The sequence below is a fragment of the Lynx rufus genome, unplaced genomic scaffold, assembly GCF_022079265.1.
Source record: "Lynx rufus isolate CCGP_SWC_20201006 ecotype Redwood Valley unplaced genomic scaffold, mLynRuf1.p SCAF_6, whole genome shotgun sequence".
NCBI lineage: Eukaryota > Metazoa > Chordata > Mammalia > Carnivora > Felidae > Lynx > Lynx rufus.
Window position 1 is genome coordinate 115,778,461 of NW_025814878.1, and position 11,683 is coordinate 115,790,143.

Consider the following 11,683-nt stretch of genomic DNA (forward strand, 5'->3'; position numbering starts at 1 on the left):
GGCAGGCTGAGCAAGAGGCGCCGGGTGGGCAGAGAGGTGCGTCTGCCTGGGTCTGTCCCTGGCGCTGAGCCAGGCCTGAGTCATGTTGCTCACTCATTCCTCCTCTCAGCTCTTCTCCACTCACCTCTGCACTGCTGCTGAGGGAGCCCCGCCCTGGTGCCGGCAGCCGCTTGTGGCCTTGGGCGGGCACGAGTAGAGGGGCCAGGGGCTGTCTGGCCTGCCCCCATCCTGCCGGGGCCTCCCTTCCCCCTCCACTCGTCCTGAGTTAATTATAACTCTGACCTAAGTGCCCTGTGACACCACGCCCCAGCGGCGCTGCGGGAGACCCAGCAACCAGGTAGGGGAGAGGCCTAGAGAGGAGATTCATCAGGTTTTCTGTGCTGGGTGTTTGGGGGTGTGGGTGTCGGTCTGGGGGTGGGGAAGGGTGTCTTGGGGAAGGAGCCTCAGTTCCTTCCTGCATGTGTATGTCCCCATTGGCCCATTAAGGCCCTCAGGTTGTCTAGGCAACTGAGAGGGGAGGCCAGGCTGGGGCAGATCCAGGTGTTTCAGGCAAAGCAGAGGAAGGGCCCAAAGCAGGTGCCGGTGGAGACAAAGAGCTAAAGAGCTGGGCCTGCCCTGGACCCGCTGCTGCTTCCTGCTCTCGAGAGCCTTCTGTCCCTCAGGTCCATGTCCCAGCCATGCTCCCTGCAGACGTGCCCCTGGCCCACCTGAATCCTTCACTGCTGCTGCTGCTACTGCAGTTGCTGCTCCCTGCATCCTCCTTCTTCCCCAACATCTGGAGCCTCCTGGCTGCCCCCGGGTCCGTCACCCACCAGGACCTGACCGAGGAGGCGGCACTCAATGTCACCCTGCAGCTCTTCCTGGAGCAGCCACCCCCGGGCCGTCCCCCGCTTCGTCTTGAGGATTTCCTGGTGAGCGTCCCCAGGTCCTGTCACATCCCAGCTGGACTCCCCAATTCCCTGGGACTTCTACTTCTTCAGGGCTCTGCTGGCCAAGAGGAGGGACATCCTTCTCTTCCTTGGCTCCCCACCTCTACCCCTTGCAGTAACAATACCCAAGTGTCCTGGTCCTAAAATCAGGAGTCCCCCCCCCCTCCTCCTTAGAAAGGTCCAGAATTGCCCTTCCTTTGTAGGGCCCAGGACCTTCAATTCCCTGCACACCCAACCTGAGTGCCAGTTGCTAAGAAAACGTGGGCAATGGTGCAACCCAAGGGTCCCCTGTCCCCTAACCCGCTCTCTCCAGGGCCACACCCTTCTTGCTGACGACCTCTTTGCTGCCTACTTTGGACCTGGGTCTCCTTCCCGGAGGTTCCGAGCAGCCTTAGGTGAGGTCTCCCGTGCCAACGCAGCCCAGGACTTTCTGCCAACATCCAGGAATGACCCTGACCTGCACTTTGATGCTGAGCGGCTGGGCCAGGGGCGCACACGCCTAGTGGGGGCTCTCCGGGAGGCCCTGGTAGCAGCCAGAGCTCTTGACCACACCCTGGCCCGCCAGCGTCTTGGGGCTGCACTTCATGCTTTGCAGGTGAGAACTGCATAAAATGGGCAGGGGTTTCTTCACCCCCGGTCTTCCCGTCCCCCAGATACAGACTTCCTCCTGGCACCTCCTCCTTCTCCTTCTTCTTCTTCTTCTTCTTCTTCTTTTAATGTTTATTTATTTATTTTGAGAGAGACAGAAAGCAGGGGAGGGGCAGAGAGAGAGGGAGAGAGAGAATCCCAAATGGGCTTTGCACCATCAGCGCTTGATCTTACCAACCACAAGATCAGGACCTGAACAGATATCAAGAGTCTGACGCTTAACTGACTGAGCCACCCAGGCGCCCCCTCATGGTGCCTTCTTAATCACACCTCCCCCAACTCAAGAAGTGATGGGGCACTGCTTGCCAGTGCCCTGAGACTGGTCCCTAGTTCCCCCACCTCCAAACTGGCAGCTCTCCCTGTGGGAAGAGCCAGGAGGCCATTGTGGCTGGAGAAAAGCGAGGAGGCGTGAGGTTGGGAGTGGGCCTTGAAGGCCACCGGAAGGCCTTTGGTTGGACTCTGAGTGGGATGGGAGGAAAAACCGGGAGGCTCCCACCTGGGGAGAGCTCTGTTCTGGGCGACAGGCAGAGGGTGTGGAGGGCACTTGGGGTATCTGACAGCGGCAGCGGGGGTAGGAGGAGGCTTTCCAAGAGGAAGAATAAGCGCTGGAGATTGTGAGAATGGTCAGACAGCGCCTGATTCTCCTTCGCCCTCCCTCCCCCCAGGATTTCTACAGTCACAGCAACTGGGTGGAACTGGGACAGCAGCAGCCACACCCTCACCTCCTCTGGCCTAGGCAGGAGCTCCAGAGCCTGGCACAAGGTACGGCCATGACCCCGGGGGATGGGGGAAGCCCACTAAAGCCATGTCCTCTCAGCCTCCCCAGACACTGTGTCACATCCTCAGGTCACATAGGATGTGACATGGCTTCTTCTCTGGAACAACCTGTGAGGTCCCCCAGTCCAGCCAAAGGCCAGGTCAGTTAGATAGCTTCCCCAAGGTCACAGGGGTGGACAGAGCCAGGACCAAGGTCTGCAGACCTCAGCTGAGTTCTCTCTCGTGTGGTTTCCTCCCCCAACATGGGATGGAACATACAGGACTGTTCCTGACAGTCCCCTCATCCTTCCACCTGAGCTATGACGCGGCCTCCTGTCCATTACAAGTTCACTTCCTGTCCACAGCTCACGCTTCTGGGTTTCCTAGCACAGTCCCGGTCTCACATATTCAGTCTTATCACTAGATGACCTCTAGGTTTTTGTTCAGAAATCCTAGAAGGGTACATTTGGGCTTTTGCCAGCTCAGGGAAAAGCCAAAGTTTGGATGGATGGGGATAAAGGTCAGTGGTGGCAGGATCTTGGGATCTAGACCCCTGTCCTCTCTTCCCAGTGGACGATCCTACCTGCTCTGATTGCGAGGAGTTGAGCTGCCCCGGGAATTTGCTGGGCTTTACACTCCTCACCTCTGGCTACTTTGGAACTCATCCCTCCAAACCTCCAGGTACCAGGCAGAAGTAAGGGGAGAAAGTCACTTCCTTTCCCCTGACCCTCTCCCTAGGGATCTCAGAACTGTAGGCCCTTGTCCCATTTCCTATGGCATCACTTCTGGAAGGAGTGGATGCTGGGGATGGGGTAGATGGATGGAGGCCCACTGAGGTGGCCATGATTGTTGGGTGGGGGAATAGCTTCTTATTCAACCAGTAAGACTTCTCCATTACCCAAGGGTAGCTTTGGGGGATGGACTGGAGGGATTAGGGGATCCACCATGTACTGTGATGACTGACCCCTCTAGATTTACTCCTGATTGGCCCTCCACAAATGTCATCTTTCTTGCTGATCCTTTGCTGAAGAGTGAGAGGTCAGGCCAGGTCAAAAAGGGCCTCATTTTCTTAGGAGGCAGTGGGTTTTTTACCTCCACCCTCCAGATCTCTTTCCCCAAACCAGGGAAATGTAGCCATGGGGGCCGTTTTGACCAGAGCAGCTCCCAGCCACCACGGGGAGGCATCAACAAGGATAGCACATCCCCAGGCTTCTCTCCCCATCACATGCTGCACCTCCAGGCAGCAAAACTGGCCCTTCTGGCCTCCATCCAGGCCCTCAGTCTCCTGCGAAACCGGCTGGGAGACAGGGGTTTCTCCAGGTGAGTGGCCTCTGGGCGATGTGCTCCTTAATGCGCATGTGCTCCTAGGGGAGCTGAGTAAATGGGGGCTGGGGACAAATGTACAGACTCCTCACTGTATCTCTGGCCTGCTCCCCAGGCTGCTGGACATCAGCCCAGCCTCCAGTCTGAGCTTCGTCCTAGACACCACAGGCAGTATGGGTGAGGAGATCAATGCTGCCAAAATCCAGGCTCGCCACATTGTGGAACAGCGACGGGGCAGCCCCATGGAGCCTGTCCACTACATCCTGGTCCCTTTCCATGATCCAGGTAACTGTGGTCTGGCGAGGATAGCAGAAGGAAGGAAAGTCTAGGGCAAGGGGTAAATGCCACTGGTGGGGGAAAGGGCCTCATGGCTCCACTTCCTTAAAATGGTGACGTTTCCTATGGTTGAGCCTTTACTGGTACCTCTGTGTGTACGATCGGCCACTTCTTCCTCTGTTTCCAAAATGGCAGCACTTTCCATATGAGGTTAATCATGATCTGTGCTTAGCCAGGGGCCTCTGCTTTCTTAGGCTTCCATGTTAATCAGTGATTTTCAATTCTCCCCATTTTCTGTACACAGAGGTTGGGGTGAGGATGGGTCCAGGCCTCTGTGAAGCCTCTGAGACAGATTGGAAGTTAGACCGACTGACCCGGGTTGACCAGTCACTGTGCATGCTTAGGCTGATCATTCAGACTTTTTTTGCCTCAGTTTCATCATCGATAAAATGAGTCAGTACTTGACCCATATTATCTGATGGCCATTTCAACCCTAGAAGATAGGCAGGATTTTCTAGGGTTGAAATGGCCATCAAATAAAATAGCTACAGCGCTGAGAATTCCCTAAAGGCAAGCGTTGAGTCTGATTTACCTGCATAAATCTCATAGTAGCTGGAATTTAACGGGGGTTTATCACATATTATTTTTAATTTTTTTAAATGTTTGTTTATTTTTGAGTCAGAGAGAGACAGAGCATGAACAGGGGAGGGTCAGAGAGAGGGAGACACAGAATTTGAAGCAGGCTCCGGGTTCCGAGCCGTTAGCACAGAGCCTGGCGCGGGGCTCGAACTCACAGAGTGTGAGATCATGACCTGAGCCGAAGTCGGACACTTAACTGACTGAGCCACCCAGGCGCCCTGGTTTATCACATATTTGATGAAGCTTTGAGTTTAGCATTAATTATATGTCAAGTCACTATTCTAAGGTTTACAAAATCAACTCATTTAGTCCTTCTAATGACACTCTGAGGTAGGTACCATTATTTCTCTGGTTTTTCCGGTGAGGAATCTGAGGCCCCAGGTGTTTTTTTATACTTACGCACATATCCAATAAAGGCCCTCTCAGGACCACAGGAAATGCTGCCATTTTGTTAAGGAAATGCTGCCATTTTGTTAAGGAAATGAGGTCCACTTCCCCGCAAAGGTAACTAGCCCTTACCCAGCCCTGACTATAGAAATATCAGAGAATATTATTATTTCAATACTTGTTCACCCCAGGAGCACAGCGAGGCCTCTTGACTGGGGGGTGAGAGGTGGCCCTGGGTAGGGATGAGGGGAGCCCTCTCGTCACTCACTCATCTCAACCTTCTTTCTTCCTCCCCAGGGTTTGGCCCTGTCTTTACCACCAGTGACCCTGACAACTTCTGGCAACAACTCAATGAGATCCATGCCTTGGGGGGTGGAGATGAGCCCGAGATGTGTCTGTCAGCCCTGGAGGTCTGCCCTCCCCCTCCCCCTTCCCTTCTTCCCCCTTCCTTTCCAGTTCCCACCACCAAGGGGAACTAGAGGCTTCCTGGGACCTCCACCCTCCACCCCACCTTCAGAGCCTAGTTCCACTAGCTTCACTCCAGGGTTCCAGGGCCATATTTCTTTCTATTCTGCCCTCCCTTCCTCTACCCATTCCTCTGCTGCTGCCATTTTTAACACGAGCACTTTCCCTCTCTGCCAGCTGGCTCTGCTGCACACACCTCCACTCTCAGACATCTTTGTCTTCACCGACGCCTCCCCCAAGGATGCCTTTCTCACCAACCGGGTGGAATCCCTGACTCAGGAGCGGCGCTGCAGAGTGAGCACAGCTGATGGGACATCCGATGTTAGCCACCCAGAGATATGGGGTTTCCCATACCTTGTTGACGACTATCTCGTAACAAGGATCACACCACACTCTGGTGGTTGAACCAGCCTTGGCATGGGGTGGGAGAAGCAGACAATGAGTATAACACATCCTGATCCCTTACATGATGCTGAGTGCATATTTGAACTGGTCTCCAATAAACCATTTGAAGAACTGGAGATCTAGTTGCCAGCAATCTGCTGTGGATGACAAATGGAGACAGTTACAAGGGAGTGGCAACTACTAAATGAAGGCCTGGGGCTGTGTCATTGGGAGACCCTGCAGGAACAGTCAGAGGGTAGACCAAGACCTTACTCCTCCTCATCAGCTCCGCAGAACACTTGAGCACAGATCCTCATTGACAATGGTAGACAGCACTTGGAGTACTCAGTACTGGCCTCTTTTTCTGGGCACAGGTAACATTCCTAGTGACCGAGGACCCATCGAGGGTTCAGGGCCGAGCTCGGCGTGAGGTCTTGTCCCCTCTGCGTTTTGAGCCCTATGAAGCAGTGGCCTTGGCCTCAGGAGGAGAGGTAATCTTCACCAAAGACCAACACATTCAGGATGTGGCAGCTGTTGTTGGGGACAGCATGGCTGACCTGGTAAGTATGAGGGCCGGAGGGACTAATGCTTTTGGCTCAGAACTGAGGGTACAGGTAACACGGCACTGCTCTTTCTCATAGGTTAATAGTTTAACACTGCTTGCTGTGTTGCCACTGCAGTCAGAAGGGTGGGAAAGGAAGTTTCTCTCTCTCTCTGAGATCCATGGCTACCCAACTTCCACGTTGCTCCTTCCCTATTAGCACCGCCCCCTGTCTCCCAGTCTTGGCCTCCAGTAGTCTGTCCTCGGAAGTCCTGCCATCTTTTAAGGAGGGACAAGAAGCAATCACCTCACCCTTAATCCCTTGCCTCCAATTTGTTGTTGACCGTAACTTCATCCCTGGTCCTGGGCCCCTCTTTCACTGGTATCCCTTCTCCATGTGTGACTTAGTTTCTTTCTGACTCCACCTTTCTCCTGTCTTTGTTCCCACTTCATTCAATGCCTCATCTTCTCCCCTATTTTTTGGCTCTGCCCATCCCTCTAGGTTACCCTTCCCCTGGAACCTCCTGTTGTAGTGTCTGGAAGGCCACTTGTGTTCAGCGTGGATGCACTGCTCCAGAGGGTCACAGTCCGGATCCATGGGGAGGTCAGCAGCTTCTGGATCAGGAACCCTGCAGGTATTTCCACGTGTGTGTCTCAAGGCAGAGGGAAGAATGGAGAATGAAGGGTGACATCCTAAGGGACAGGAGCTAGCTCATGTGCCAATCTCTTGCTCCCCCACCCGCACCAGGGGTCTCCCAGGGCCAGGAGGAAGGCGAGGGACCTCTAGGTCACACTCGCCGCTTTGGGCAGTTCTGGATAGTTACCATCAGTGACCCCCCACAGACAGGGACCTGGGAGATCCTGGTCACAGCCGAGAGCACACCCCGGGTGAGAGTGCAAGGTAAGGTGGGAGATATTGCTGGGAAGGGAAGGGACGGGAAGGCTGCAGAGCTCAGAGAGCAGTATCAATCACATTCATCTCAGGAAGGTCTCTGATTGCCTTGGCCCTCCTCAGCCCAGACATCCCTGGACTTCCTCTTCTACTTTGGGATCCCTGTGGAGGATGGCCCCCACCCTGGCCTCTACCCCCTGACTCAGCCAGTTGCAGGTACGTCTACCCACCCCCCCAACTTGTCCATTAATATATATACATGTATATATTGTATATGTATATGTATATGTCTATATATATATGTGTGTATTGTATATTGTGTATGTATATTATGTGTGTGTATATATATATATATATATATCCTTTTATTGAGTTATAACTTGCATATAATGAAGTGCACTAAACTTAAGTATACAGCTGGGTGGATTTCATATAATGCACTCATGTAACCATCACTCGACTCAAGATTTAGAACATTTTCAGCATCCCAGAATCTTTCCCGACCCTGCCCAACCATAGCCCTCAGAGGTAACCCCTTTTCTCCATTCATACTCATCCCAGAGGTAACCCCTATTCCAAAAGCCGATCATTCCTTTCTCCCTGTCTCTGAATCTCATGTGGACCAGTGTTCTCCCCTCCTCTCCCCTGTCCCAGGCCTCCAGACCCAGCTGCTGGTAGAGGTGACAGGGCTGGGCTCCAGAGGCAACCCTGGAGCTCCTCTGCCGCATTTCTCTTACGTCGTCCTACGAGAGGTCCCGGAAGGTGCCGAGCTGGGCCGGGTGCCTTTGGAGCCCACGGGACCGCTGGAGCGAGGTTTCCTCGCAGCCTCGCTACCGTCCGCACTTCTGTCCACTGCGGGACCTTTCTCTCTGGAGTTGATTGGCCGGGACGGAGAGGGACAGAGCCTGCACCGAGCTGCTCCCCAGCCCTGCACCGTGGTCCCTGTCCTTCTGGAGGTGAGACGCAGGAGGAAGGTGCAGGTAGGGCTGGAGAGAGCTGCAGCGGCTCCTCCTCGCCTGACCCGCCCTCCTCCGTAGCTCAGCGGCTCCCCGGGATTCCTGGCTCCAGGCAGCAAGGCCCCGCTCAGCCTCCGCATCGCCAGCTTCTCGGGCCCTCAGGATCTCGATCTTAGGACATCTGTCAAGCCCAGCTTCGCTCTCACCTCCAACCTCTCCAGGTATTGCCCCTGAACTCTCCGGTTCAGTTCCGGCCCACCTTTCGGTTCCCCTGGCGTGGGAGCTGGTACTTTAAGCCCCGCCCACAGCAGCCACTTTCGCTTGGCCCTCAGATTCTCGCCTCCCCTCCCCTCCCCTCCAGCTTTGGGCGCGGACCCTGGGCTCTCAACTATTCGAGAGCTTGGGCCTTCAGCCCGGCGTCCGTACTCGACAGGGTTCGCCTGGAACCAAATGAGTCCGCCTGGGGGCGCCTGTGGTTGGAGATCCCGGACTCAGCGGCTCCAGACTCCGTGGTGATGGTGACTGTGACTGCGACAGGTCCAGAAGCCAGCCCAGTGCCCCCAACCCATGCCTTCCTCCGGCTCCTGGTGCTGGCCCCCACCCCGCAGGTGAGGCATCCCCACTTTCCATCGCAAGATAAGCAGTGTAAGGGATGGTAGGTGCAGGCTTAATTTGGGTGCAGACACGCTGACCGGCTCTCCCTCTTCTCCCTAGGACCCGCTGGCTGCCCCTGCCCACTCATCTGGCCCTATCCTCGCCTCCACCAGCCCTGCCTCCACTTCGGTGACTCGGGGAAGGGCTGGGGGAGGGCTGGTGGGCAACCCCTGGTGGGGCACAGTTGGAGGGGTGCTGCTTCTGCTAGGCCTGGCCTCCTGGTGACACCAGAACCCCTAGAGGGATGTGCCTGCAGCGCTATTTTCAGTCTGGCCCCACTGGTGAGAAGGCAGCCGGGCCTTGGGACCCGACCTCTCCCAGCTGGGATGGAGGTTTTCCTTCTCACACACTTGTCCCTCTCTTTCTTTGTGAGATTGGGATAGAGGGCAATGGACTTCCCACAATGCACTTTCCCCAACCCTGCTGGGAACCAAAGCAAATACTCCTTTTTGGAGAAAATTGGCCTCTATTTCTCTGTAGCAAAATCTCTTTACTCCACTATTTATTCATGCTTTCTTTCCTAAGCTCAGGTAGAAGGAAAGATATATGGGGAGGAGACTAAAGTTGAGAGTGGGGGGTTTATTTATAGAATTGTTCTTACTTGAAATTCTGAGGAAGCTCCTATTTTATTTTTGTATTTAAAGCTGAAGGACAGTTTCAATAAACATGTCTTCTCTACAGAGGGATTTCAAAGAAAGATTATTTATGCAGATCACTTAAGGGCGAGTGAGGGCATAAGACACCAAGCAGATGAAATGAAGTTTTCAGTTGTGGAGAAGAAACTTTACACCAAGATGTTAGGACTTCAGTTGGCCCACCACCTGGAGCCATTTATCTGTTAAGTCAAGAAGCAGGATAAGGAGACTGGGGGTTCTGACTCAGCCTCCCCTGTCACCAACTGAGGAAATCGAGAGGAGGCTTCACACACGGGTGGGGCCCCTCCGCATATTGGGGCAGCCCAGCTGAGCAGTCTCCCCTTTGGGCTGAGTGCCTCCTTTCTGCTGCCTTGACAACTGGAGAGGAGGAGAGAACCGGTGTGGGCATCTGTGCTCCTCCCCGCCTGCAGGCCGGGGCTTCCGCCCTGCCCCCCACTTCCCTACAGTTTACCTGCTGCTGCCATGCCGTCTGCTTCCTTGGCCTTCCCTTCCAGTCCTGGGTGGCACAGGAACTAGCCTGATTCGAGGGATGTGGGGAGAACTGGGAGGGAGAGGAGGCTGGGATTTGCTTTTCTCTGTTAAACCAGTGCTGACCCCAAGTCCCCTCTCTACCCCCACTTCCCGAGAGTACAAACTAAAAACAATAAACTCACCTTCTCCTGAATCAGATTCTGCAAACAGATGTTCATATTTTGAATCTGGGCTAACTGGGGGCCACCAGGCTCTGAGTGTAAATCTGATAGAAAATTCTAAAGGAGGAGTTAGAGGCTGACAACATGGTGAAACCTTGAGGTCCATCTGCCGCTCTTCTGTCACCACAGGCCATTACCTCTCCAGCTGGATCCCCTCACCACAGAACCGCCCCCCCCCCAGACAGGTAGAAAAATCCAATACTCTCCCTACCATCTCTTTAACAGTCCCGTTTCAACATCCCCCTCAGGTGGGATAGTACCCCTTTCCCTGTTCTTTATGGATCCTCCCTGTCCAGTCCTGACCCATTGGAATAATCCAGGCCACTCCCCCATCTCAATGGAGTGATCCAAATCAGGTCCCTCTGAATGGAATGCAGACCAGCCTCCTCCAATCCCGACAATGAACACCAACCTGCACTTGGTGGCATCCAGTCATTACAATTCATGATCCCTGCCCATTAACTCTTGCCTTTCCAGGGTGGTGTCAGGCTGTGTCCACATGTCCCCCGTGCCCTCAGAGCCCCCCTGCGCCGCACAGAAGCCCCGTACCTCACCAAGAGCCCCCAGATGCAGCTGTTGTTGCTGTGCCTCCCTCAGACGGCCCTCAAACCAGGCCTGGCCGTGCTCCAGCAGCTCTAGCCCCTGCCACAGGGCGTCCTGCTCCCTCTCCAGAGCCTGCATCTTCTGCAGCTGGAAAGGCCAGAAGCAGAGGCTGACTTGCTCCCCAGCAGGGCTCTGAGCCCTGGCCGTTTCTCTCAACCCTTGGTTGGGTTCACTGGTCACTGAGTGTGAGCCCAGACTGACCACTGAGCTGGAGGGCAAGGGGAAGCAGGGGAGAAGACTTACTTGTCCTGAAAATTGAGTGGAAATGTAGGGGCAGATCCAGGAAGTAGGCTTCCCTGGGACCTCTTGCTGGGCTAATACTCACCCAGAGGAAGAAGCTCCGGGCCCCTGGGTCTTGGCGGCTTGTCCCTAATGGCAGTAGCAGAACTGTGTAGGGGGCCTGTACCAGGGGCAGCCCTCCGGGGCCCCTGGCTCCCCATGGCTCGGAGGTGGGAAGGGTGGAGCCACGCCCACTGGTGCTCAGGGTGGGTCCCTCCCCTTCCCCCTGCCTGGTGCCCATCCCACCTTTTCAGCCTCTCAGAGCCTTTCCTGCTGTGTCTCTGAGGCTGGGGTGTTCCTACGTAAGGGGAAAAGACCATCTCCATTGGGTTTCTCTGTCTTCCTTCTCATCTGCTTTTGTAGGGTCTGTTGAAAGAGCTGGTTCTCATGAAGTCCCCTGGGTAGAACCCAAGGGTCCCCCTACAGCAGTGTCACTGTGTTGTTGTTTTAAGCTTGTTTTTTTAAAATAATCTCTACACCCAACATGGAGTTCCAACCCACCACCCCGAGATTGAGAGGCACACGCTCCTCTGAGCCAGCCAGGTGCCCCAGTGTCACTGTGTTCTTAATGAGGCAGGGCAGGCCCCTCTGTGGACTTCTGCT

The 11,683-nt window shown here is 54.8% G+C and overlaps 2 protein-coding genes across 2 annotated transcripts; one reads left to right on the plus strand and one right to left on the minus strand.

Moving 5' to 3' along the window:
- Positions 1-252: 252 nt before the first annotated feature.
- VWA7 (von Willebrand factor A domain containing 7) lies at positions 253-10,152 on the plus strand. Its single transcript, XM_047102409.1, has 17 exons — positions 253-337; positions 663-911; positions 1,243-1,524; positions 2,243-2,339; positions 2,904-3,014; positions 3,458-3,653; positions 3,772-3,941; positions 5,256-5,368; positions 5,601-5,717; positions 6,182-6,367; positions 6,851-6,983; positions 7,097-7,249; positions 7,364-7,456; positions 7,895-8,196; positions 8,278-8,417; positions 8,630-8,804; positions 8,911-10,152. The coding sequence occupies exons 2-17, from the start codon at positions 678-680 to the stop codon at positions 9,073-9,075; spliced, it is 2,667 nt and encodes an 888-aa protein (XP_046958365.1). The 5' UTR covers positions 253-337; positions 663-677; the 3' UTR covers positions 9,076-10,152.
- On the minus strand, positions 9,732-11,321 carry SAPCD1 (suppressor APC domain containing 1). Its single transcript, XM_047103055.1, has 5 exons — positions 11,127-11,321; positions 10,748-10,888; positions 10,160-10,255; positions 9,958-10,047; positions 9,732-9,863 (listed from the first exon to the last, which is right to left on the minus strand). The coding sequence occupies exons 1-5, from the start codon at positions 11,319-11,321 to the stop codon at positions 9,771-9,773; spliced, it is 615 nt and encodes a 204-aa protein (XP_046959011.1). The 3' UTR covers positions 9,732-9,770.
- Between the last annotated feature and the right edge of the window lie 362 nt (positions 11,322-11,683).

Excerpts from the sequence above, each read along its gene's own strand:
- SAPCD1 (XM_047103055.1), bottom strand. The coding sequence starts at position 11,321 with ATGGGCACCAGGCAGGGGGAAGGGGAGGGACCCACCCTGAGCACCAGT. Across the intron at positions 10,256-10,747 it reads ATCTGGGGGCTCTTGGTGAG|AATTTTCTATCAGATTTACA; the intron begins GTACGGGGCTTC and ends CTCCTCCTTTAG. Across the intron at positions 10,048-10,159 it reads AGAATCTGATTCAGGAGAAG|TTCTCCCCACATCCCTCGAA; the intron begins GTGAGTTTATTG and ends TCTCCCTCCCAG.
- VWA7 (XM_047102409.1), top strand. The coding sequence starts at position 678 with ATGCTCCCTGCAGACGTGCCCCTGGCCCACCTGAATCCTTCACTGCTG. Across the intron at positions 5,718-6,181 it reads CTCAGGAGCGGCGCTGCAGA|GTAACATTCCTAGTGACCGA; the intron begins GTGAGCACAGCT and ends TTCTGGGCACAG. Across the intron at positions 7,457-7,894 it reads CCTGACTCAGCCAGTTGCAG|GCCTCCAGACCCAGCTGCTG; the intron begins GTACGTCTACCC and ends CCCCTGTCCCAG.